The 27,301-nt window shown below is 45.1% G+C and overlaps 1 protein-coding gene across 1 annotated transcript in view; it reads left to right on the plus strand.

Moving 5' to 3' along the window:
* LOC117137850 overlaps window positions 1–20,962 on the plus strand; it is a 36,763-nt gene extending 15,801 nt beyond the window's left edge. Inside the window, 4 exon segments of the mRNA XM_033299558.1 lie at window positions 1,356–1,376; window positions 1,378–1,421; window positions 8,442–8,595; window positions 20,675–20,962. Of these exon segments, the coding sequence (XP_033155449.1) occupies window positions 1,356–1,376; window positions 1,378–1,421; window positions 8,442–8,557 (181 nt within the window). The 3' untranslated portion in view covers window positions 8,558–8,595; window positions 20,675–20,962.
* Window positions 20,963–27,301: the final 6,339 nt, after the last annotated feature.

Genomic DNA, 27,301 nt, shown 5'->3' on the forward strand with positions numbered 1-27,301 from the left:
GAGTAGGAAAAGTGCGGGAAAATTCGGGGGAAAAGCAAAGGGACTGCGTGCTGGACAGTGATTAAGCGAGCCGAAACTCAGTCTGTAATGGCGTTGGCATGCCAGGAGATTTTAGATAAAGTCCCCGGCCTACCCGCTTTTCATCCGATTTTCCCATTTTTCCCTAGGCGCGGCGTCGCCCTCAAGTATGCCATAAAAATGTTCGGACTTAATTTCGATTAATTTACCAGAGTTTTCCCATTGTGTTTTTCACCACTCTCTCCTTCCTTTTTATTTATTTTTCGCTGGTCCCATTTTGGCACAATTACCAACACCATCAAAACTGAAATCAAATTGAAGTTTCGCCGAAAAAACGAAGCAGAAGCAACCCTTTTGACTTGACAGCAACGGCTGAGAAAATTTGCATAAATTTTAAATTTCAATTTGCAGTCGGCGAAAAAATAAAGAAAAATTATGCAAGCCAAGAAAAAACAGAGAAGTTCGAGACATCTGCAAACGGCAAAAAATGCCGAAACCAAATTAGCAGACAACAAAGAGACTCTCTATCGTTCTTCCCCCAATTTTTTTCTTTTTCTTTGCCATCCTGACTAGTCAGGCGAACGAAGGACACCCCTTTTCACTCGGTAGCTAACGCACTTTCCCAGCCGAGATGATTGTGTCCTGCTGCCTTTTGCCTTCTGCTTTTTTGGCTTTTATCGAAGAGCGAGTCCTTGGTGCGTTTTTCAAACGGGTCCCATGTCCTCCGTCCTGTGTCCTATGTCCCTCTGTCCTCCATCTCGCTTCTGGGTCGTTTTACAAATTCTTACACATCCGGTATGGAATCACATGTGTGCTCGGTTGTGTGTTTTGGTCAGGGTTATAACGGAAAAGGAAACAACTGCCATTGGCAGCCATACGACGTTAAGGATAATCGTGATGACAGCATATTTTGTTACCCACGGTCCAGCATCCGATTGCTTGGGTGTTCGGTTCAGATTCAGGTTGAGTTGCGTTCAGTTCAGACTTGCTGTCACTTGGATGTCTTTAAATTGACATTAAAAACGGGCAAATAAGCTTAGGAAGACATTCGGCAGTCACTTCTGACCCAGCCAGCCAGCAGAGAAAAATCGAGCAGAACTAAACGCAATTTAAAATAAATCACAACACAAAATGCCGAAAGTGCTACACCCATTTGGCTGTGTCTTACAAGTGGGCGTGGCTGGCAGTCGCCTCGTGTGACTGCAGATTGATATATCTGCGCGCTGCTTTAAAACTTGGGTGACAAATGTGAATTTTATGTTGATTTCTGCCAGGGAGCCAAGGAAAAGAGCTTACTCTAATATTTTCTGTGTGTTCTTCTCCTTTATTTCTTCCAGATGTCTTTGGGGTCGTGCTTGGCAAGATGGAAATCTTAATCCAAACGAATGGAAATGGAAGTCGAGGTAAGTGGCTGAGTTTCTTGCCGTATTAAGTTTCCGCTTAGCAAGCAAAAGTTCTTGCACTACTACTCGTAGTGGGACGTTAACCCTCTGCACAAGGGGTCTGCGTTGAGTATACGCAACGTGGACTGACCCTATTAATTGAACGCTTGTTTATTTATGGGCCTCGTTATTTGAGTGCATTCAAGTGTTTTGTACTGCGAGTGGCCACGCCCCTTCTGTGAAGGGGGGCCGGCAGGCGGGCGCTATAAATTGTTAAGTTTTATCAGCCGCAACAACAGGAGCAGCATGAATAATAAGGCAGAGCACCGCCCACTTTCGCATTGCGTGCTCGAACAGGAACAGTCCTGAAAGCCTGAAATCCTGAAATTCTGAAATACATGCACACTGCCACTCGCATATGCAAAGCCACACGCACACGCACACGCACACATACGCACTCGCACGCACAATTGAAGCGGAAGTGCGCATTGTTTCCGCTTTTAATAAGAGTCGTTGTTCGCTGCGGCGCTGCAACAAGGTTCTGCATATGCTCGAGCATAATAATAAAGCATGCCGCATGCCAATTCTCTGGATTGGGAGTCCGCTGGCCAGGGCGGGCCATAAATTGCATTAAATTGCATTTAAATGTGTCGGACAGGTTAACAATGCGAGGAGTATCCGCCATAATTGATTGTAAATTAAACCTAACTCCGGCCAAGGCGCTTAAAGGCAGCAGCTTAACCGGCGAATCCTTAAATTGCCCGTAATTATTCGGGCATTTTAACACTCTCCGCTGTGTCCCCAGCTTAATTTCCACGCTTTTGAGCGTGAAATAGCCGGAGCTGACAGCGAAAAGAAAGCAAAGTTGGGCAAACTAGCAATTTGCTATGCTCTACAAGGCACTTTGTCCTCCTCGGGGAGGCGAGAAAACTTTAATCTTATCCCAAGGAAATTTGCATGTCGTTGGGTTCTTTTTTTCCGACGAGCTCGTCCTTGCTCCTTTTGGTTATGGCATGCCTGTCGACAATTAAACATATTCACCATTCACATTAATTGTGGCGAAACTTTCGGCCAGAAACCACCAACCTGCTGTGCCACCTGCGGTGGCTGCCACAAGCACACACTCAGGACATTCTCGTTTGTAGTGCCGCCGTTTGTAGTGGCGTGTACTCAATTTCTTTCTCCTGTGTTTTTTTTTTTTTTGGTCCTCAGCTGGAACTGACTATGATCTATGGCACTTGGCATGTGTGAAAGTGGGCTGGGGCGGGGTGGGCACTTAAAGAAAATAAGGGCTGTGATCAGAAAGAAAATGTATAATTAACATGACTGAGAACTTATGTTTGCAGTAAACTAGAAAAGTCTGTATTCAAAACTGCTTTTATGGTTGCCGATTGGATACATAAATTCTGCCATACCTATTCTAACATTTTTAGTAAGGACTAACAAAGTTGTTCGTGTCGGGTTTTCCTCCTTTTCCTGATTGCTTCCATCACAGATTTTTCCCGAGTGCAGCTCCCCAAGGTAGATGACTTTTCTTCTCCACTTGATTAGCATTCGCCTTAGCCATTTGAGTCGCTTTGTGCTAGAGTGCAGGAGCGTGCCTATTGATGCGTGCTAATTGCGAGGCGACTCCGCATTGAAGTCCGTGCCAAGAATATCCTGGTGCGCCAGGATGCCACATTGTTATTTGGACGTAGCTGGTGTGCATAACAAGGAAATCCGTTTCGAGTGCGAGCGGAGGCTGCAGTTCGTCTTTGTCTTGACGGAAGTTCTCGAGAGCTCCGACTGGCTTCGAGTGTGCTCTCTTCGAGTGTCCTGTCTGGCCGACTGGCTCCTCCCATTTTTCAATTTACATTTCCCCTCGCTGCTGGCTGCTGGCTGACCCACTGCAACCGGCTTATCGGCCAGAGTTCTTTGGCAAAGCAACGACCAGGTCTAAACCACTGACAGCGCTTATCAAAACGTTCAATCAATCAATCAATTGTTGCCAACAAAAGGGCGCTCAGGAAAAAACCCAGTAATATCACTCATACGCCCATTTGTAGCGAAAAAAAAGCAGTGCCAAACCAAATCAGCTTAGGCTGAAAAAAAAGGACCAGCAACTGGGGAAAAAAACAGCACTACTAATACAAAGGACATATGCCGGCTGACATGAAAGCAAAGCTCACTCCCACATTCGGTGGCTGGCTTTTGTGTGGCGGCTTTTTATTTGTCCATGAGTTCTGACCCAAAGAGACCCGAGCCGGAAAGCCAAGCCAATGGACTGGCGGGCCAACAAATCAGGCGCAAATCGGCCAGACAAAAGGCGGCGGACGGCGGGAGGCAGGGGCGTTTGGTTGGTGAAAATCCCGGCAAGAAGCGGCTAAAAAACGTGCAACATTGTCAACGGCATTCCGCATGTCACTGCAATCCAGAGGATGTGTCAGCGTCAGAGCAACGGATTGCCAGGTTCTGGCCCACCTGCAGTCGGTTTTGTTAAAGGACTGCCGTCTAATAAGCCAATTCAAAGCCGTTTCACTTGGATAAAGAAAAGCGTTGGTTGGGTGTGGCAAATGTTTATCCAATGTGGCACATGCATAAATTTATGCTTACACACATTTTGTCAACATCTGCAGCATATTCACAACTTGCCAGATACTTTTCTGGCTCATCCAGCTGCCATCATCCACTCCCACCAGCGCCAGCGTTCTGCACACACATCGTGAGATTGCGGCAGATATTTGCATATTATGTCTATATGCAAATGATGGCGCGGAGCGCAGGAGCAAAGGAGCAGGGATGACGGCACACGCGGCGTATACGTGCTGCATTAACATATCAATCATACGTAGCGTAGCATAGCAGCTCCTTCCGCTTCCGAGCAAACATTTAGCTGCAGATAAAGATGAACGAGTGTAGGCCATGATTTTTCAGCGCGCCAAAACTTGCGCCATAAATCCGCAGAGCTTGGCATTCCACATAGTAATGCAGTTTATTGAAAAGTTAATTGCCACGCCGGCTGAATACAATATACAATAAATTAATGCCAACTAACAACATTGTCAGCGATAGCCACTTCCTACGCCTGCATCGTGTCGACAATTGTAATTGTCGTGCTGATTGTTTAATTGCGGCCATTTTGTGATCAGTTTCCGTTGGCCACACACACAGATGAACCTATGAGTGTGCAACTCGATTGTGTACAAATAAATATGCCATTGTATTATTGTATGCATTTCAATACTGTTTGGTTAAAAAATTAGCCTCTGTGATTTCGTCAACACGCATTTAAATCACTCTCCATCGGTGGACAATTATTTTCGCTTACATTTTATATTTATGCTATATCCTGCGTCCGTTGTTTGCGTTTCCATGGCATTAAATTGACTTTTTGCAATTGGTTTTTGATATTTTCATAATATTTGCGCGATTGCCTGGTCATAATTTGTGATCGACTGGCGTTTTCCTTCCTTTTAAAGAGTAAACCCTAAGTGAAAAAAAAAAATATAATCGCTGGCAAAACATCTGTGACAACATGGCGTATGATTTATATATATATATATGCGGGTCCCCGCACTCTGCGGTTATTGGCTGGCTTTAAGCCATGTTTGCTCTTTATTGGATTTTATTATGTTGCTAAAAAACCACGAAAGACCATTAATTGCATTTAATTAGAAAATATTGGCCATTAGCGGTGGGCCGCTGCAATTTATGCAGTTGCAATGCGCAGCAACATCAACTGCGATTATTTTGTGAGCCAAATGACATCAGTGGAGCATATTGTTGCCGATGTGTTCAGAGTTCGCAGATGCGAGGCATCACAGTCCAAATTGCGTCATTCGGCCGCTACAGTTTTCTCGGCAGCGAAACGAGTTTTGAGCTTGTTTCAATTATTTGCCACGCAAATACCAAATCCATTTGCGGGCAGGGTCGAGGGTATATTTGTCCCATTACCAATTAGATGAAATGGCTTCGCCCTGAGCTCAACTCAGCACAGCTCTGCACTCTCACTCTCGCCGTTTTCTCCGGGTTCCAATTTAATGAATATGTAATGGCCGAGCGAAAAAAACTTTTGCGCTTATCATCCCCCATCCACGAAAACTTGACTTGTAACAAAAAGCTTTATCAAGCGGCTTTCTATCTGTTCCGGAATTTTCTGCTGCTGGCAGCTGTTCCTTCATCGGAGCCCACATTTTTGGCAACCATCCCCCGGAAAATTCCTCACGCTTTTCAATCTCAACTTGTTATTGACGCTGTACTTGGCGGGTTGCATAAAAAATAATTTGATTATTAACTCGCGACGCGCAGAGATGGGGAATTTAAATATTAATTGAAACAGCTTACAGGGTTCGTGGTGCCTGCTGCGGGACTTGTTGACTCATCCGCAGGCTAATCCCCGACTAATCTGGGCCGGCTTTTCGCAGCCAACTGGACCCTTTAAGTGCCAGTGGACTGTCCAATCAATTAGTGGAGGGCGAATTATGTTGCATTTAAATATGCTGGTCGGAGCCAAGATTTATGCGGCTCATAAATGTCACAGGCAGCAGGATACGTACCTCGATTCGCACAATTAATCTTATGGATGTCAGCTGTATAAATATGTGCGTGTGTATGTGTGTGTGTGGGGGGCGTGGGGTCGTGGGGGCGTGGCCGAACCACAAAGTCAATAATCGCCCATCACCTGCTGTGGGAATTCAAGCAGATGTATGAGGTCGTCGCTAGCTCTAATAAAATAATTCATTTCAAATTTACAACTCACAGAGCCGAAATGAAAAGAAGCCATATGTCAATTGCAGTTGCACACGGTCGCATAAACAAGATGGCAGACACAAGTCGCAGCCAGAGTCCTTTTCGCCAACCAGCCAGATCCTCGCCCCATCCCGTTCCCATTCCGGTGCCTTTCGCTTTTGGCACACAATGACATGTCAAGTGCAAAATGCAAAACTGGACGCCACAGAACTTTTCGCCAATTGTTCGTCCTCGTTGTCGGCCTCGCCCACGCCCTCGTCCTCGTCCTTGGACCCTCGTCCTGCGTCGTCGGTCCCTCGACGTGGCTGCACCTACAACTTCCGGCCTTTGTTGAAATAACCATAAAATCAAGATAAGTTATTGGATTTGCTGGCAGGAAGCAGGAATAAGCACTTTTTGCCTTTGCCCTTCTGGCCCAGCGACTAGGCCTCGTCCTTTGCTCCTTTTTTTGGCCTCCATGTCCTTGCCTTGTGTCGTAGATTAATTGCTTTTTTTGGGGTGAGGCACACGGGTTCGTGTTCGTAGCTCGAGCTCGAGCTACAACATCTCTCCTACTGACTCCTGGGAAAAAACATTTTTGTGTAATATAAATACGAATTTTTTATTTCCTGCCAGCCCAGTGCCGCCTCTGAACTTTGTGTCCCGACGATTGCCCCGGCCAGTGCTGCAGCTCCTGTTCCAGATCCAAATCCTGGTAACTGTAGCCGCCCATTTCCCTCTTTGTATAAATAGTGACGCTCACAATGCCGCTGCTCAGCCGGAATGGAAATGGCAGTGGTTGCGAGAGCGGGAGCGGAGGATTGGTTCTCCTCCACAGCTGGAGGCGCCACACAATCAGTTTTCACAGCTCGCACTTGCCTAGGTCCCTTTGCTTTCCCAGTTGCCAGTTCCCATTGCTCCAGCCAGGAGTCCTTCTCCTCTTACTGCCGCACTAATGCGATTAAGCCGCTTGTTGTGGCTGTCAACGCGTTGACTGGTCTACTCCTCCCCAGTCACCGCCCTGCCACCCTTCGTCCGCCCTCCACCCAACTGCCTTTGTAATTCACTTAAGTGTGGCACTTTGGCCTGCGGTAAACGTCGTCCATTGTTGCCCCACTGTTCGCAGGCACTGATCTCTTTAGCATATAACCAGAGGCCAGAGAGGTTTACCTTTGGCCAACTCTCAGATTTTCGGCTTGGCTCTGGTTTAATCATAAATTTCCAGCTGGATCTCTGCTGGCATTGTCCACTGAAACGCCACGCCCCCCCGAGGGGCGGTAAAGCCAAGCGAACTGCTGTCAAGTGGACTTAACCTCTTAACTACATTTTATTTGATGACATTGTGGCGTGTGGCCGGTTTAATCACGATATTACTGCTATAAAGAGTGCGAGGCGGCTACCCAATTGGACACTGTTTGTTCACTTAGAGAAAATGTTCATTTAAATCAAATTATTTCCATTGTTCTTGAGTAAAATATGCATGAGTTTTTTACTAGCATATCAATACGCCAGTCTTACATTGCTGCTTAAATCGGTTTCCTTACTTAAGGGAAAACGGAATGTCAGCAATTGACAGGACATTCGATTTGATTGCCTTTTTCCGCTGTGTCCCCGCTTTTCAATAATCCCAACTCAGATTTACCATAGGACAGTGCAATTATGCACAAAGTGCTTTGGGTGGAAGGACGCCATAAAAAGTAACAGATGAAATGGCGGCGAGTGTCACAGTTTAGGAGATCCCAGGACTTATCGTCCTCACCCTGCCAGTCTCCACCTCCTCCTCCAACTCCCATTTGGCCCACTCACGCACAGAGGCCTGGCCCAGAGGCAGGAAGTCTTTACGGGCTCACACGCTCATCAGGAAGCCACGGCAATCAGGACATTCGGAGGAAGTGGCAGGCAGGGTCGGAATGGCACTGGAATGGCACCAATTGGACTTTATTAATTTGAGGCCGTGCGTGTCGAGTTGTCGACTCGACTCGACTCGAGTCGAGGTATTTACAATTGTTGTAAATATTTCCTTTATTATTGTAATTATATTTATGGGAATGCGAATTTGAATGGCTTGGGGGACTGAGACTCAGACGTGGCAGGGGGCAGGGGGCAGGGGGCTCTCATGACAATGTTGCGTGCTGTCCCCAGTTCTTAAAGGGAATTAGCAGCATATTAAACTGATTTTTATTGGGACACAGGCACTCCAGTTCCAGTTGCACATGGCTGGGGCTATTAATTTAACATTTGCAAATGGCCCGAAAGTATGCAACAATTGTGTAAATTCCGCTCATGAATATAAGCCAGCCTACAACTAATTTGTGGCCCTTTCTCTCATTGCAGGAGCACAGCTCACACACACTCGCAAACACATGAAAGGACTTCTTGGGAACCCAGGCACTTCCGGAGTGGATGGCCCGACTCCTGCCAGCTGGATCCTCCGGTCTGAACCAACTTGACTCCGGGATCTTGGCGCAACTCGAGTCGGACGCTTCAGGTAATTATGCATATTTAAGCAGTTTTGTCTACAGTTTTACGGGAAGGCGCCTAAAAGGATGCTTTAAATTAATTATTTATGCAAGGTGGGGCCGACATATGCAAACATTTGTTCGCCTGTTCGCCCCCTCCCCTCTCTCTCTCGAAAGCCAGGTGCGCCTGTCAAGTGGACTCCTCACGAGCAGGAAGCCATCCCGTACGTCTCCTTAATGGGTTTATACTCGCATGCATTTTAAAGGCATGAAGTGGATAGCCAAGGAGCGGAGGGGCGCATGGCGCAGGATGGGCCTGCAAAATTAATAGAGGTTCCTGTTCCGGATAATTGCCATTCGGGCTCTTAAAGCTGCCATCCTGGCCGCAGAATTAATGTCGCTCTATTAATGCTAATGTCAGAGCATCTTCATCCATCAGTGTGTGCGCCCTATTCCCATCAAATCCAGTTCTGGTCTGCTCTGCTCAGCTCCGTCTCTCGGCATTTGTCAATAGTCGGCTTTCTTGTATATATCTACATATATACAACGATGTACAATGTATATATAATATATATATCTGTTTTTCGGACCACTTCCTTTCACAGCCACACTTCAATACACAGCTTTGCTTTCAGCTTAATTGTTTTGCAACTAAACATCAGTCGGACTGCCTTTCATCCTGCTTTGCATTGTTGTCGTCCTTCCAGGACCTCTTACTTCCAATATTTCTCGTTTTTTTTTCGATTCCCACGAGCTGGCTGAAAGTCGTGCCTAAGTAGCTTTTCTATAAATGACGGCATGGTAGAAAGCAAACGAAATGAAACGAACAAATCTGTAGCGCTCTTTGAGCCTGTTAACTGGAAGCGGAGAACATGGCAACAGAGTGGCAAAAACCAGTGAGAAAAGGGCCCGTAACCGGCAGAAGTGCGATGGGCGGGGCCAAGCCCTTCATCTGCCGAATGCGGGGAAAGCGGAAAATGCTGGGAAAGCAGGTGGCTGTTAAGCTGTTGGCATGGCACGGACGTGATAGCTAATTAAAATGTGTTCAAGGCCAAAGTCCGCGAATTGAGTTTGCAATTTATGCCACACTTTACGGACTCAAAGGGCTGTAAGTAGTCGAGTTACCACAACAACATCAGCTGCTGCAGGATAATAAGCAGAAGGATATAATTCCCTGTATAATAGACACGAACGTTGAAGCGTTATTTATAATAGAGATTTATTATTGTCGAGAGGCAATTAAATATCCAAAAGATGAAGATGAATTGTGGTTGGGCAAAAGTTTTTCCTTCTTATTATGTCGGGGGAAATGGGAAATTGTGTGCAGTTATGTAGTGATATTGTAAAAAGTCGTAAACTATTGCAAGTTATCTGCTCTTCTCTTTATAAAGAAACGAATTTAAATACAAAGTGTGCTATATTTAAGCAAGTTCTTAACGTGGCCAACCAAAATCCATTCCACAAGCCACAAGATTTGTGTTAGAAGTTCCCCGCTGCTTGTGGCAGGAATTATAATTTCCAATTCGGGGCGTCCAAAAACGAACCTTAGACAATGGAGAACGTCGGAAATTAGCATAGTTTTAGGCAGCCGAAAGTTTTCTGATGTTTTTGCCAATTTCCGTCAACAATTTACGGCACAAAAAAAAAAAAAGAATTCCAACGAAATAGGCAAAACAGTCGGTGGTCGAAAAGTTTTTGGCGAGGCCAACTTTAAAGGCTAAAGGATATCGAGGGCGTTTAATTTATTGATTCGGGTGGCCCGCAGATAGACAAACTTCGAGGGGCCAAATGGTGGTTTGTCTGTGTGTGTAAGTATGTTTGTTTTCAAATTTATACGTTTGTCCCAAATGGCATTCGAAGGGCTTAACGAGAACATCGAAATCAGCCCGCAAATGTGCGCTTAATTGAACTTTGAACCGAAATCGAATGGAATCGAAACGAATCGAATTTGGAAGGCTCCCGAGTGGAATTTAAACATCGACTAAATAAACCCACCGAGGAGCCTAAGTAAATTTAACTGAAAAATCTTCCCAAGTCCCGTGTCCTTGCCGCCGTTGTCCTGTATTCTCTGTTGTGTGTGCTCCATTGTTTTGCTTGTTTTGTCCTCGCCTTGTGATAAATGTCCGGCAGCAGGCAGCCAAAAACAAGCACATAAATCACACGCATGTGTGGATAAGGCGGCGGGAGGCAGGAGGATGATTCGGCCTGGGACTTGGACTTGATATATCCCCACCTCCCATCCCACATCCTGCATTTCCCATTCCCCATCGCCCAGACAGGACATCCAAGTAGTTAAAGCTCGCCAGCCGAGCCGCACTCAAACATATGCGAGTGACAAGCCAAAGTCGGTAAACTCACTAGCTCCGGAGCGGAGAAAAAGCCATATTAATGCGGTGTCGGAGTGACAACTTATGCATTCAGTTCAGCCAGCTTGATATATATTCCCTGCATCACTTCTGGACTAAGCAAAAATTGCAATAAGTGCTAGCGAATGAATCGTCATATATATTTTTAAAATAAATATTTAAAAATGGCAGCTTTCATTTGGAAAGCAAATATTATTCGTTTCTAAAACCAACCATTTGTTAAATATGCTGAAATATTTATGCGCTTGAGGCAAATTATATTTATCCCGAGTTCTATTTTCATTTCAAACTTTTTCAAATGTTCAATATTTTTTGTTATTTTTCCATGTGTACAGCCCTTGCCAGCAGGTTATTTCCATGTAGATGTTATTAAATTTGTTGCCGCAGCACAGATACGACCACAGAATGGAGGTGGCCGGGTGCAGAATGTTGCAAAGAGCCAATTGATTTCAACTGAAGCGCCTCCACTCAACTGAGCAAAGCTGCAGCCACAAAACACAAACACTGGCGCTGGGCAAAGTCAAATCCATAACCAAAAATCCGAGAGAATTCCGACAGTCAGTCAGTCAAACGGACAAACAATGCTGGGCCACACATGTGTGTATGTTTTTGGTTGTGTCTCTGTCTCTTTCGCCTGCCCGCTACCTGTCTCTTTCTGCTGCTGCTGCTGTGACCGCAAATGCCCGAAATTTATGCCAATATTTGCATTCAATGCCCAAAAATAAACCGTAAAATGGTAGCAACCGAGCGAGAGAGATGGCCAGCGGCTAAAAGAAAGAGATGGATGCAGATGGATTAAAGAAAGGGCGGAATGGGGGCCAAGTGAAAGAGATGGGGCGAATGAGGCTGCTGGCCAAAATGGTGCTGCACGCTTTTAGGCGCTGCATCGCCTGGCAGGATGCCTTCCTGCGTTGTGCTGAAAATTTCATATTTATGGCTTCTGCCGAGGGTGTTGGTATTTGTGCATTGAGTGCAATAATTCAATTGCACACCTCCGCCAAAGGAGTGAAGTGGAGTGGTGTGCGGAGCGAAGCGGAGGTCCTTCTGGTCAGCAGTTAATGCCCTGGAAAGGCGGACGTTTAAAGCGCTCCGCTGAGCAGTGCCAAGGATACGATACGAAACGATACGAAACGAAACGATACACAGAGATTAAAGCGGAGTGGGGCATAATTGGATTTGTTTAGCTGTCAATATTATGTCAGAAATCAACATGACCCGGACAAATGGGGTGGAGTAGGGCAAATGGATAGACGGATGGATGGATGGTTGGATAGACGGATGGGATTGATATATAGATAGACATCCGATATGGAGTCAGGCGATATACTACGCTATTAACTGCCAGCGACGCCAAACAATTCGCTCGCAAAATGACACGAACTCCGCCAAAGAAGGGGGCGGCGTGGGCGTGGCCCACATGCAAACAAGAATGGCAATCAAAAAATTTGACAACATTCCAGGAGGAAGGAGGAAGGAGGAAGGGTAAAGGACGAAAGCAAACAGAAGCGGCTGCAGCTGACACAAGATCGAAAGGGAACGAGTACTGGGGATTTCCTCAAAGGACACTCCAGCCAAGAGCCCTCATACCGTTTACTCTTTCCATCGCAATCTGCTCGAGCTCGTCTCATGTTCCCTAATACCATCATTGGCTCCTTCTGTTTCAATTAGAATTTCCCCCAATCTTCTAGAGAAAACGGCAAAGTGTTTAAGTTTGGGCTTATAACTACAGCAAAGAACACTCGAGCAGTGGAAAACCAAATGCTGGCTGCTCATTAGATTTCAGTCACTAGGAGAAAAGGGGATTACATAAGGAATTTAAACATTGTAAGCATTAGCCATTTGTTGAAATTTTCAAGATAATACCGTACACCAAAAACTTTCCCATTAAATAGATTTTTTTAAGTATTCAACGAGTACAAATATTTTTTTTCGGCCTGGCCACTTAAAATTTACGACATATTTTCCTCTCTGCATGCTCGTTGGCCAAAAAACTGTGTTAATAAAGTATTTGCTCACTCGAGTGCAGCCAGCAAACACTTGCAACGTGCGGTTGCCACAGGAGCGAGTTGGGGTTGGCTGCTCACCCAGTTGACTTTTGTAATCAGCAGGCGAGGATGCATCTGCTCCTGCTCCCGCTCCTGCATCCTAGCGATGCTCATGCTCATGCTGATGCTGATGCGGATGCTCTGCTCCTGATGTTGTTGATGTTGATGCGAGGCCTGAGCACAAATATTCCGGCCTGACTGACTGACATCCGTGCACACGGACAGGCGCACACATATCGCACAGACGGATTCGAGTTAAGTGCCTGACTTGGCACTGTCATAATTTACATATGCCAAACGGCAGCGTGAAGGGTTAACCTGGTTTCCTGGGAGCCTGTGCAAATATCCTCGCTGTCGTCCTTGCAGCAAACAACGTTGCAAGCCGTTCTGGCAGTTGCAGGTGCGCCTTTGTTGGGAGCTTTATTTATATGAGTGATTAGCCAGTGGGTGTTGCGAGCTGCGAGTTGCGGGAGTCGGTTGACTTGGGGGGACTCTGTTTATTTATTAGAGCAAGGTGTTGTTTGTATGCTGTTTGTGGCAGGTAAATATCAGCCGAGATTCGGCGATGTGGCAACATAGTGCAGCAACTTGAAGATACTGTTTAAATTATACCCCTCCCTGAATATATTGCAACGATCATAGATAAGAAAGACATGCTGTATTTCATTCATTTTATATCCTTATATATTAAAGATATAAAATTGTATATATTGTAAGCTTAAAAATGCTTAAGTTTAAAACATAACATGATTCAGAGCTTGAATTTTGAAAAGTTATTTGAACGAAATGCATTTTGCAACAATTCAATTGTGTAATAATGCGACATAGCAAAGTTCGAGCTGCACAAGTTTGGGTGTCTTTAAGCCTCAGATGTTGAAACTACTCGACTGCCGCCCCTCAATTCAATATCCTTGGCAACTTTTGCCGCCTGAGACTTGGCTTTTTTCAAATGCCGCACACGTCGCGACTGGCCGGGTAATTGAGTTGGAAAAATGTTGTTGACGCCGTGCCCATACAATTGGCGGTGGTGGTGGTGCAGTTGCAATTGCTACTGCTGCATCTGCAGCTGCAACAGTCAGCGGCGACATGTTGCGACAATTGCATCTGCATCTGCATCCGCAGCCCCGCAGCCGCATTGGCATCCGCATTCGAATATCCGCACATCCGCATCGTCGCCTCCGTTGGCATTTTGCATATTATTACGTCGCAGTCGTCCTTTTTGGGGGTCCTGGCGAAATTTCGGCTATTTTTTCGCTTGCTTTTTCTTCTGCTCGGAACATGTGCGCAAACATTTAAATCAATTGTGTTCCAATCTCCAGAGGGGCTTGCAACAAGGGGCAGAAGGCGGAGGATGAGGCGTGTGGCAGCAATTGTTATGTAAAATACGAGCACGCTCGGCGAATCAACAACGCGAGCTGTCTGCTGGATGCAAAACATTTTTTGGGACTCCCGGGGATCCTGCTGGGATGAGCCGGGCTCCATTTGACTCGATGCGCCTGGCTGGCATTATGTAAATAATTCCATATCGAGAGTTTTCAATTTGGGCTTAAGGCGCACCCGAGAACTGCATAACCTCCTCACCCCCTCTTATTTTTTGCTTTTGCTTTTGCCTTGTGCCTGTCCTATTTTTTCTTTATTTTCGTGCCACTCGCAAGTTGGCAAGGTGCACGTTTTCTCACACCAGCGAAGGTCGCTACTACATAGCTAGCTATACACACACACACACACAGTTATGGCCATAGGCTGGCGGCGGAAAAGCGCTCGGAAAAGCGCCCGTGGAAAAGTTTTGCAGCTTAGGCCAGGCCATGCGAAAGCAAACCAAAGTCATGCACTTGGAAGCCAATAAAGCGGAAAAATATTAAATTTTCCCACCGGCGAAGGTCCTGCGTAGAAATGCGCTTGTACATATATATATTTATGCAAATTTATGCAAATAGCTCTCCTCCAGTTGGCCTCTCTCTTCGGCTTGAATTATTAAAATTATTATTTCAACCTCATTTGCAGATTAGCGGACACAGCGTAGATCAGCTAGTTGCCCACGGCAGTGGTTAAATATTTTATTAGCATGCTTCGCCATTTTTACATAGCAATTCATTTTAATTAGTTGCTCTTAAACGGCAAACAATTCGCACTAAAACTTTTATCACGCAGTTGCCACGGATTTTTTGCTGTTGTTTCTGAGTTATGCTGAGACTAATTATGTGATACGTGTTTTCAGATCCTGGGCAGCTTTTAATTGCAAAATCTAATGGTCTCACCTGCACGCCATTTTCGCGCTGGCTTTTAATGAGTTTTGTTTGGGAAGTCAGGCCGAGAATTGATCTCACCTGCGAACGCATCCTTAGGTGACACATAATTTAGAGCTTAATCAGCTGCAAGTTTTCCACGCCACTCGAAATGGCTTAACTTTTTCGACTGCTTCCAGTTCCCCCCCACACCGTTAACCCTTGAGTATCTCGCTTACGTACATGCAAGCAGGAAAATTAAAAGCATACTTTCGGCGACTTGCAACCGCACGACAATGCAATAAAAGTAAACTTGCTCCTCGAGTTGCAAGTTCGTAGTTGCAAGTTGACTGCTTGCTACATGGCAAACAATTGAGCAACTCATTGAGGAAGAAAATCAAAATGCAGTGATAAAAACCAATTGAAAACAAGGACATTTACAAAGACAAAGACAAGCCAAACTTGCTTGTTCCTTGTATATTGAATGTTTATTTGCATGCGACAGAGCGTCCTACATTCATACACACACACACACACACATATTTAAAACCATACCATGATGCCATATATGTGTGTGTGTGAGTGTGCCCCAAAAGTTCTGTGCTGTTCGGAAAACGTTGCGAGGGCATGGGGTTAAACGCGTTCTTAATATCACATAAAAAATAGAAGCGTAACAAAGTTAAACAAAACTTTTGCTGCAACAAAACTTTTGAGTTGCCCCACCAGAGGGAATCCAGTGGGGGCGCTGAAGGGTTAAGGGTGGTGGATAGAGTTGACTTCAAATTCAAAATGGCCACCATTTTCGACTTAGAGCTTTAATTGACTTTAAGTTCTTTGTGGCTCGCCAATCGAATTACGAGTTACGAATTACGCATACCCATCACTCAAGCTATTTTCGGCTGGCCTTGTCCTCTGGGGAGCTGTCCTGCGAATTATGACGGAATTCGAGTCACTTACCTTATGCATGCCATAAAATATTTACCTGGGCCCGGCTTCGGCAATTCGCACAGCCTCTGGGACGCCATAAAAACCATGGGGGAACATTAGGCCCGGCCTCTCCGACCTTTCCTCCTCATTTTCCGCATTTCTGCGTATTTATTCAATGGCTAATGTGGTAGTGTGTGGGTTGTGGGTGTGCGTGGTTGTAGCGTTTGAACACTTGTTGAAGGCGCTGCCTGGTTTTTTAATTGCTTCGCCGCCTCGTTTGCCGCCCACTCATCTGGATTACGCAGCCACAAACAGCTGCGGGCGCAAAAATAGAAGCATGCTATTTATAAAGTAGCTCATTAGCTTAGTGCTTAACGGAAATAGTAAATAATTTAGTTTGACTTAAACCTTTTTGAAGGTTCTTTTCTAAGACTTATGTATATATTTCCTCGAAAATATATTTTTTAACCCCTTAATCTAACTAAGATGTTGCCAGCAACTGTAGCTGCAGACATAAAAAGGATATGCGAGTGAAATGGCTTTGAAAGGGAAAAAGTGCAGAGGACGCGATGCGCCAAGTGTCAACAATAATTTTTAATTAAGATTTGTTTTCGTTTTTCATATTACAGTGAATCCCCCCTGCCAACCCACTGACCTTTCACCCCCCGAGTGGCGCATAAAGCTAACTCGCACACTGGAAAGGCAAAAAAGCAGCCTTGGCTGAGCGAGGAGTTAATTTGAATTTTATAGCAGTCAAGTTGTGTAATTTCAGCACCCAAACGTACATCGCCCGGCACATAACGTATACGAACCGTTGTACAAGCAGAGGCGTTGAGCAACACATGTTGCCAGTGCAGCAGTGGGCGTGGCCAGGGGCGTAGATGCAGTAGTTGTTCCTTGACTGGCATTACTTCTTCGTTCTTTTTTTTTTCTCATTTTCCATCTCCTTTTCAACAATTTTCCCAGCCCGACTGACGGATGAGAATGCAGAGCATTACGTATCTCGGAGAACGAGTGAAAAGTTTTTCAATTTCTTCAACTGCATTCGGAGTAGGAGTGGGCGGAGGATGGCCATGTTTGCTCGGCTACAAGTTAATCTGGCCAGAGACTCAACTTTGCCATCCGTCTTGCCAAGTGAAGAGGCTCAGAATATGCGCGTGTGTGCAGTAGTTTCAGTTCATTTCCCCGACACTGCAATCCCCATCGTTATTTTTTTCTTTTTCCTAACGTTTTTTGCCGCAGAAGGCAAACTTCTAATTTCGTTACAAATTACACATGTAATGCATATGTAGAGGGTGTTCCTTCTATCGCATCCACAATTTATTAGCTGCAAATGGCCGACTCAAGAGGGCCGCTTTTATCTGTTTGCCCCCGGGCGTTTTTCGGGGCTCAATTACAAGCCAAGTTTATCCGGCTGCCAATAAGCTGAAGTTTATGGTCTGCAGCTCTCGGCAATTAAGTTAAGCCGCCCAAAAGAATGTGCTCGAAAAGAAGTTTTTTTGGCTTCTCGGCGCCGAGGAATGTGTGTGCAACTGAGTGTGGCTGTGTGTGAAAATTGAATATTCCGCATGCCACATAAATTGAAAGGAATGGAATGGCAAACGAAAACTGCAGCAGCAGTCGGTGGCACAGACTGCTTATTAAATTATGTCGGCGGTGCATGGAGAAAACTTTTCTGCTCGGCCATATTAAAATTGTTGGCAATCTTTTGCCCGGCTCCTGCGAATTTGCGAATGGCCTGGCTGTCGCTGCAATTATTTCATTATGTGTGAGGCTCAGCCAGACCAGCAAAGCCAGTGAAGACAGCCAAACCAGCTAAAGCCAAAGCAAACTGCAGATTCCAGATCCCGGATTCCAAGGCTCTTTTTCGAAATTATGCACTCGCAAACTTTAGCAACAATCCGGCAGACAAAGAGGCGTTGCTCCACGCCTCATTGTTATTATCATAATTGCATAAAGCTGAGAGGGGTTCTAGTTCTTCTTAATTTCTTTATTTTAATGGCAAAAGAATCCAAGGCGGCGCCGCTTGCTGGCGACAGTTTTCCCCATTGCTCGGCAACACGACTAAGCGCATTATTTGGCTTTGCATTTTGGGCCAAGTCAGTTTTAATTAGTGCAAGCTCCTGTAAACCGGCGGCTTCATTAATTTCCCTTCGCCAGCACGTGTCTCCAGGCATTCGGTGGCCCTGACTGCCGAGTTTCTCTGGGTTACCCCAGAGTTGACTGTGGATTTTTCTCCCTTACGCATCATTAAACACGCCCCAAGCTGGGCACACGCAAATTAAAGTGCCATATAATTTGGCCACCGCGCCCATGGCCAAAAAGGCCCCAAAAGCCAACAGCTTCAGGATTGTGCTGTGTGTTTTTCCTCCGAATTTTCCTTGTGCCCATCGCATCGCTTGTGAACGATTATACATAAGAGATTCCGCAGAGGGCGAGCGGCGCCCATCCGTTCAATTTGGTTTATTTTCGTTGCGCCGGGCCAGCAGAATTGATTGTATCAAATGGCCGGCTAAATGTTGACTCTGAAAGCGTTTTGTCTCGGCCACCGGAAGCGGAAATGTCCTGTGCCCCGAAGGAGGCGTGGCGGATTTATGGGGCACCAGCTGCACTGAAGCGCTTGACTCCCGTTTCAGTTTGTGCCGCTCGAGGCGTTCGAGGCCTGTCATCCTGCTGGCCACGCCCCACTGCCTGCCGCATGCCACATGCCACGAGTTGCGTGCCGCACTCAAACACTTGGCCTTTCGGCACCGGAAGTGCGTGGGATGACGCGGAGCGAAACTTGGCCTAGCGGCAACCTCAATTATGCCGCTGCTCCCAATTTGCATTGCCAGACTGAGCTGCAGCTATCAATCAGCATAGATGTTGGAATTGAAAGTCAAGGATAAGATTGCTGCACACAAATCAATTCAAAGTTCGGAAAATTTTACACTTCATTTAAAATTCTGTTTCTTTACATAGTTGTTCCAAGAAGTTCTTCTTTGTTTTCATGGTGTTCTGCTTAATACTTCCTAAAAAACCTCCTTTACCATAAAATTTACTTTTTGTATAATCACATCACATGTTCAACCGATTTTTTACACCAAACCAAAAGATTTTTTTTTTCATAGGACTCATACATCCATCAAAGGCGCTGTGTCAGGGGGCGTGGCCGTGTGATAGACACACGGTATTAAAATTACTGACAGCTACAATTTATTATCAATTGGCAAACAAAGAGTTCGAACCGAAAGCTTACGTAATACATTTAAATCAATTGCGGAAATCCAATGGAAATGTAATCGAAAGGGGCGAGATGAGAAATGAAATGGAGACCAAAGAGCGGGGCTTCGCTTCATTGATGAATTCGCAAAACAATTAGAATTTCAAATGAGGACCTACAGAGAGAGAGAGATGGAGATGGAGAGGGAAAGAGAGGTGCAAATTTTGGATAGGACAGTGTCAAGGCAGCGAATGTATTCATTTCCACTTTGCAGCTTGGATATTTATTGCATATTTAATGAGTTTAAACTCAGACAGAAAATGAAATGCAATGCAATTTGCGATGGCTCTGTGTGCGTACCTGCTGTCTCTTTCTGCCCCCGTTTCGCCATCTCTTTCTGCCACTCTATAGTTGCATCTAGCTCGCTCTCGCTCATGGCATTTGCTGATTTCCTGTTTGCGGCCAGCAATTGATTTGTTTGCAATGTAGATCCGAATTCGATGCGAATGCCTCGAAAGGCCTGCTGGGAAATTAGTTCAATTGTTTGTTTGTGTGTGTGGCCAGACAGAGTTGGTAAAATGGGCCGAATCTGGTTCAAACGCAATGGCCAAGTCAATAGGCAGCTTTAAGTTAACATTGCGTATACGCCGCGTGGCACCCGCTCATAAATAACAAAATCGCATTAATTTAAAACTCATTTCGTGAATAAACACAGACAAGTGGGAGGGCTGTGCTCTGGGTGGTGTGCACACACGCACACATGCGACGGCAAACTGCATTTTAAATTAAAATTAAAAGTTACTTGCTCCCATTATCGCCCACAGCGGCGAGGACAACGAGCTGCGGACAAGGACAGTGGCGACAAAGGACGTTCGCGTCCTGGCCGAGGCGATAAATAATAAATATTGTGCACGCATACAATTATGCTATACGCGCCAGCTCACGTGCTCGCATTTTCCTGCGACTGCGGCCAGGTGCAAGTTTCTAAAAACAATGCAATGATTTATGCATGCAATATTTTCCTTGAAAATTGCTCAATGAAACATGAATAATCACAACGCGTCGAACGCTGCGTATGCGTATTATTCGCACCTATGGTTCGCAAAAAAAAAAAAAAAAAGAAAACCAAAATACCCTTTGTCGCACTTAATTGAATTTTAACTTCCACTCTCGGCCCCCGCGCTTCTGATTGATTTTTAATTAAAATATTTATTTATTTGTAATTAAGTTGATTGACTTTTCGATGGATGACCGCAACAAAAGCAGCTGTCCGCTCAATGAGATGCCTGTAATCACTGAATATTCCACTAATTTCCGTTTGTCCATCAATCTGATATTTGCAGATAAGACTTCGTTCGTCCGGCGGAGAATATTTCTGGATTCAGGAGTCAGGTAAGCCATTGCCCCAAGGATGCCTGTGGATGCCTGAGCAAACAATCATTAATATCAATTTGACTCCGACCCGTTCGACTTCTTCTGTTTATGACTGGCTGCAGCAGGGACACGAATAATTTATTTAGTTCATTTTGGTTACTCGCCTGCGGCAGATGCTCCATCTTTACTTCCGCCCGGCCGCAAAGCCGATTGCCTCGTTTGATTCATGCAAATAAACAATAAATGAAATTACCACATTTGATTGCCGGGCTCAGAACAATTTTGTTATTCCCCATGTGCGTTCGTGTACCCGAAATCGTCGTTCCTGTCACACTTCGAGTGCGTAAATGACTAAATGAATGGATGCATTATGTATGCTGGCCGTTGCTGCGATGGGTTCAAATTGATTTTTAAGTTACGACCATACGCATTTATTTGGCAATTGGACGTAGACGGTTGCCCGTTCCATTCCGTTTCTCCGATCTTCGGCTGCCAATGCCAGGGAATTGCAATTCCATTTCGCCATGCATTCTCCTCAAGGAGCATGTGTGTTATGGATGTCCTTTGGCCTGGCCAACGGCAGAGATTTATGGGCGAACGCACAAAAACGTTCATTGAAAACACATTTTCCATTTGGCCCTACCCCCCTCATCGCCCCACACTCTGCACACTTCGAATTGCAAATTCAATAAAGCATTATATAATATGGCCAAGACCTATACCCACACATCCAAGTGGCATGGCTGTGACTGCGTTGCGAGTGCAATAATTTACAACATTTTAATCGAATTAGACGCAACCCCAGGCGCTGGTAGACGGAATATGGTAGATGGGCACTGGCCAAGAAGCAAAATGCATTTTAAGTGCCGCCTGGCAGAACTTTGGCACTTGGCAGCCGAATTCGCCACCAGCAGCGGAAAGACAAAAAGAATGGCACACCCCGGGCCAAGGGAATAGCACTTGAACATGTGCCAGCAAATCTGCGCCAGGGCGGCTGTCTTGAATGCCATTCGAAATGAAAAAGGATTTAAGGTCTGCGATGGCCACCGTAATTATCGTCCAGGTTGCACTTCTGCAGGTCCTGTCTTAAACTTTGTGGCATAGAAGGATTTCATCAGCAGGATTCTAGTTCTAATCAAAAGTATATTAATCAGCACCCGCCCAAAGTCACTTCTAATATCAAAATCATGCTGCATATTGTCGATATTTAGTTAATCAATGGCTATCTTTTAAGTTTTTTACACAATCTTTACGAATTCGAATATATCGTGTTCATGTATATCAATATTTAACTCGATAAACTGCAATTTAAAGCCAGTTTTATCATCTTTCACAACTTGCAAAAAGCAAAGCCATAATTTTTACAGCTTTCATATAAAGATTTTATTTTCAAAATTTATTGTTATAAGCTCGTAAGTTTCATTCACATTTCGATTGAATCGAATCCTGATCCAAGACAATTTTTTATTTTCTCTAAATTGCCTGCATTCAGTTTGAGTGTTCTAATAATGAAAGCTCCTGTAGATTTTCTTCCTTTATTTTTTTGTGATTTTAAACAGTTGATTTCAGGCCACATGCCGGCGTTGCAAGTTGAAGTGCAACGGGTGCAGGCGGAACGCGAGTTGTCATAAATTCCAGGCAATAAATTTCTATTTGTTTTATTTCGCCATTCTATTATTCGTTGCCTCGGCACAATGGCAGTTATGTCGGAGCCATCCGGAGCCCCTTTTCCACATCTCTCAGCGAAGCGTGCTAAAATAAAAACGCTGCTGCTTTTCTTGGATTTGCGTTGAATTTTCCTTTATTTTCCGCCTCAGTTTTCATTTTGCGTTTCTGGCTGCCGGCTTGCGACTTTTGTTCTGGCCTGATTTCCCTGACTGCTGCACGACTGCAGCTCGAGTCGCAGCTGCAGTATGCAGCTATCAACCGAATGTAGAATGATAATGAAATCTACCGGAATCTGCTTATTTTCTCTCTTTTCTTTTGCCCCATCTCGGTGCGCTAATAACTTTTGTCTTTCGGGGCCTGAAAATCGATAGAGCTCATTGGTTCATGGCAGGCGGAAAATCCTAATCCGCTAAGCACCCAAGACACATGCTCATCGCGGCTTGACATCTAATGAGCTCACGGGCTGAAAGCTGTCGCAGTTTCAGTCTCAATTTGAATTTGAGTCGGCATCTTTAACTTTGCATAGTTTTTTAAATCCATGGTACTCGGCTGATTCCATTAGCTGTCGTGCGGCTGCCACTCTGATTGCATTAACCGACGAGCTAGTGGCCGTGCCCTGGAAAGTATGCTACACGAATCAGAGTTTGCGTGTCCTTACTGCCTGCAGTTGCACTTGCAGTTGCCTTTCGCTGCTGCTGTTGCGAATGACATGCAAACGTTGCATTATGAATGTTATTATAAAATCTCGCTAGCTGAGGCGGCGATTGTGTGTGTGTATGCATTTAAACGACTCTATTTACCACAAAATGGCTGCCAAACAACAACATGCCAGCAAACAATGAACGATAATAATAATGACACAACAGCAACAGCAGCAGCAGCAGCTAAAGTAGCAGCAGCAGCAACAACAGCAGCAGCAGCAGCAGCTGAAAAGGCAAACGTTTTAATGGCCACAACGAAATATACTCTAGTGGGAGTTACGAGTACCAGGCTTTAGTGTGTGTGTGCGCTCTGCAGCTATTTAAAATTTAAATAATAGCAGAATACAGCGAACAAGAAAAAAAGAGAAGAACAACCACACGGAATAATAATAAATCATGGCAAATATATATTTTCATACGCACATGCATGGCTTACTAGACGTATGTGTAATATGGCCAGCTACATTGTTGGCAGCGTTTTGCCCATTTGGGCCAATGTTTTGGCCTGGCGCCGCGTGTTGATTTAATAGTCGTGGTCACAGGCATTATGGCATGCTCATGATTGCCCCGAAAATACGTGAGACCGACCACTCCCTTCGCCTCTCGACCATATATCGCACATTGTTCCGGCTTGGGCTTTTCATGCAAATTTCCATGCCATTATTTATTGTGTATTTAAACAGATTACGTGTAAGCAGCGTGGGAGCGGCGAAAGGCACCAGGACTCCCACATCCTAATGGCCAGCTACGCAGGTTGCAAAATTGAAAAGGGCGAAAAAATGGGTGAAAAAAGCGTAAACTGATGAGATGGCAGCCAACCAAGACGTCGACATCTGTAATCCCCGCCTGCAAGTGTGCCATAAAAATTCAAATTCGCCCCAGCTCATATGCTCAACAAATCCCACTTAATTGTTGGTGCGGTGGTTCTGCAATGAAATTTCATGTATTCTAATTTATGGAAACCTAACAAAGGACCGCCGTTGCTGGCCACATTGCGCCTTCAGTTTTGTTTCGTTCTGCACTTGTGCATAAGTACAATGGCTGAAATAAAAAACCAGGGGAGTCAGAAAGGAAAAGAGTATGGCGAAAGGAAAAGAATCCCGAATAAAATGCAGTGCCAAACAAATGCAAACCAAGCTCAGCTGAGGCGAAACAGTCAGGCAAGCAGCCAGCGGGCCACTTGGCGTATACGTAATTCGCATTTGGGCAACAGCAACACGAACAACAATTGCAATGGCTACGTGCCAAGGCAGCGGAACAGGGACAGCAAAAAGGACGATCCAGAGCGAATAAGAGAGTGAGAGGAGGAGAGAGGCCAGAAGGTAAACGGTATTAATGGCAGGACCTTCTTTTTGGCAGCAGTTGGCAAGCGTAACAGAAATAGCTGCAATGCGACTTTTTCGCTTTTTGGCTGTTGATGTCTTTTCTGCTGTATGTTGCACGTGGTGCACGTCCGTATGTCTGTATGCCTGTATATAGCGACTATATCTAGCCATTGCAGCCACATACAAATCACTTGAAACTTTACGGATATCCCTTGTTCCGATTCCAAAAACAGCCCCATAAGTAATCGAATGCTAATGGAAAACTGTTGCTCATAAATATGCCAGCCAGCAATTTGTCGAAGGCTGGCCATAAAAACTACAAGGGCCATTTAACTTATGAGTGCTGTAGGCCCATCCCCGCTAAGCATCCCCCGCCCCATTGCCCTTTGCCCATCCGACCCCTGGGCCACCTTAGATTCCTTCCTTGGCCGGGGCCAATTGCCAGCGGCGTCAGCGTCGACGGCTCTTCAGCGTCATCAACACATCGTGTACGTGACTTTGCTAACAAAAATTAACAATTTCATTAGTGGTCCCCGTTGCAGGACGAAGGATGAAAAAAACGACTGGTGACTGAATGCTGGTTGCTGGATGCTGTGTACGGAATGCTGAAGGATGGCTGAAGGAGATGACGTAGTGTCAGCCGAAGAAAAGAAAAACGAGGAGCAACAGCAGTGCACTGTAAGAAAGATCATAACTTGTGAAGGAATTCAGTTCTTGAAATGGTAATATCATCTATAGAGAAATCGAAAAGTACTATTAGTTTAGATACAAAATGCTGTAAGAAAATTATGATCTTACCTCAATCGTTTTAGGGTCATAAGATAGAAAATCTCTGCTCAATGGCGGTGACATTTTCTTTCCGTGCAGCAGTAAGTAAGAAAAAACAGAAAAGAGCTGACGGGGGGCAAAAAAAATTGCTGCCACTTATCAAACAGACGCCCACACACACACACACACTCACTTCCTGTCTGTCTGTACAGCTCTCCACCTCTCTCTCTCGCACTCTCTACTTTCTGCTCGTGTGCGTGGGCGGGTGTGTGTGTGTGTCAAACTAACGAACCGCGCTGTCCTCACACGCCCCCTTTCACCGCCCACTGCAGTCATTTACAATACGTCTAAAAAGGCGCTGCGTGCCGTACGTGCATCAAGTGCGCTTCAAATGCACTTCATTGCCTCCGAGACACACACGCACACACCCAGCAATATATGCACACACACATGCCCGGCAATTCACACCCACACATAGAGTGCTTAGGCTTTGTGCTGCACAAAGTAAATGAAATCGTGTAAGAGCAAAGAGTAGCAGCGAAGGAGAAAAAAGTGAAGGAAGCACACACAGCACACAGCAGGGACATCAAAAAGCGCTGGCTCAGTTGCCGGCACCTTTTAGATGCACAGATACAGAGATACTCGCACTCACCGATACTCGAACACTCACCGCTGAGACACTCGCACACACACACACACACTTGCATTCGCTCACAATCAATTGCCTAAAGTAGTTTGTAAAATAGGATAAAGTTGCAGTAAACTTGGAACTCTCCACCAAAGGATTCCCCGAGACAGTCTCTAATGAAAACGTAAAATCCAGCCGCATTTACCCGCTTTTCCCACTTTTCCCTCCTGAATTTTCCAGCTTTATTTGCCCAAGATTTGTGAGCAAACATACATGGATTTCGTTGCTTCGTTTTCTTTGCTTTCTTGTTTTTTTTTTTTTTTTTGCTCAGCTTGTTCTTTCTTATTATTTCGATTTATCTGCTCGTTGCGAAAGGCGCACTGCAGTCATTTTACTTGGGCCCCCTTGGGCAATTTTAAAGCCCCTCGCTTTTCCGATTTGCGCCCCCTTTCCCCAAAAACCAAACGTTTGCGAGTGTGTGAGTGCGCTTGAAATTTTGAGGGCAGCCAGGCGAATCTGTCAAACGGCAAATACGAGTAAATAATAAAATCAAGTTGCCAGGCTGGTAATGTGCCCGAAATTGATTTTTTGTTGGGCCAGACAACAAAACAGGAGACACAATTGGCCGAAGGGGCGGCGTTGTTTAAGGTACTCGGCAAATATTTGGTCAAAAATTGCCGTGCAGGTGCTACGTTCTGTTTTTTATTTGAACTCGAAAGCAGGGCGTACAGCACAGAAAAAAACGGATTAGAGATTATTATTAAAATATAATTATTTAAAAAGCTATTTGCACACATTATCTAGCTCATACTATTTAAAAAAACATGTGGAATTGTAGTTTATATGTATATAATTCATAATCCATACATCTAGTGTGTCTAAAAATTCCATACCTTTTCCACAATTTAAGGACTCAATGTTCTAGTGAAGCACTTAAATTTGGGTCTATGCAAAGTGATTTTTTTTAAGCTCGTTGTTGTCTCCAGCAGACCTGTCAACTGAAATGCTCGCTGAAACGCAACGAAAGCCCCTAAATCAATAAAAGTTTCGATGGCTTAATACCAAAACGGAAGCGCTTTTTTCGCCGCTCGACAGTGGCGACGACAGTCGCTAAGTCGTCGAAAATATGCCGCCGCCAATTGGGTATCCTTGTTATTGCATTCCCGCTGCACCGCCAGCGACTGGCATTTGGGTTATATTTTTTATTGACTTAGTTTCGAGTGTCAGTGGCGCAAAGTTTGCAACTATTGCGCGGCAAGTTCGGTTCTCCATTATTTGGGCTGCCTACTTTAGGCGTTGTCTGGCGATAGTTTTTTCGGCTTTGCGATTACAAATGAGATTTATACGGCCATTTCCGAGCCATTAGAGGAAGTGCAGGGCGGCGCTGCCTAGTCAAGTGTGCGGCCATAAAGAACCCGAAAAATGGTAGGGGCAACTAGGAGTTACTTCTGCAACCGCTGGCCTCATATTTCTCCATTGGCCTTGGCGCATTAACCGACGCTTTTT

The sequence above is a fragment of the Drosophila mauritiana genome, chromosome 2R (genome assembly GCF_004382145.1).
Source record: "Drosophila mauritiana strain mau12 chromosome 2R, ASM438214v1, whole genome shotgun sequence".
In the NCBI taxonomy this organism is placed as follows: domain Eukaryota; kingdom Metazoa; phylum Arthropoda; class Insecta; order Diptera; family Drosophilidae; genus Drosophila; species Drosophila mauritiana.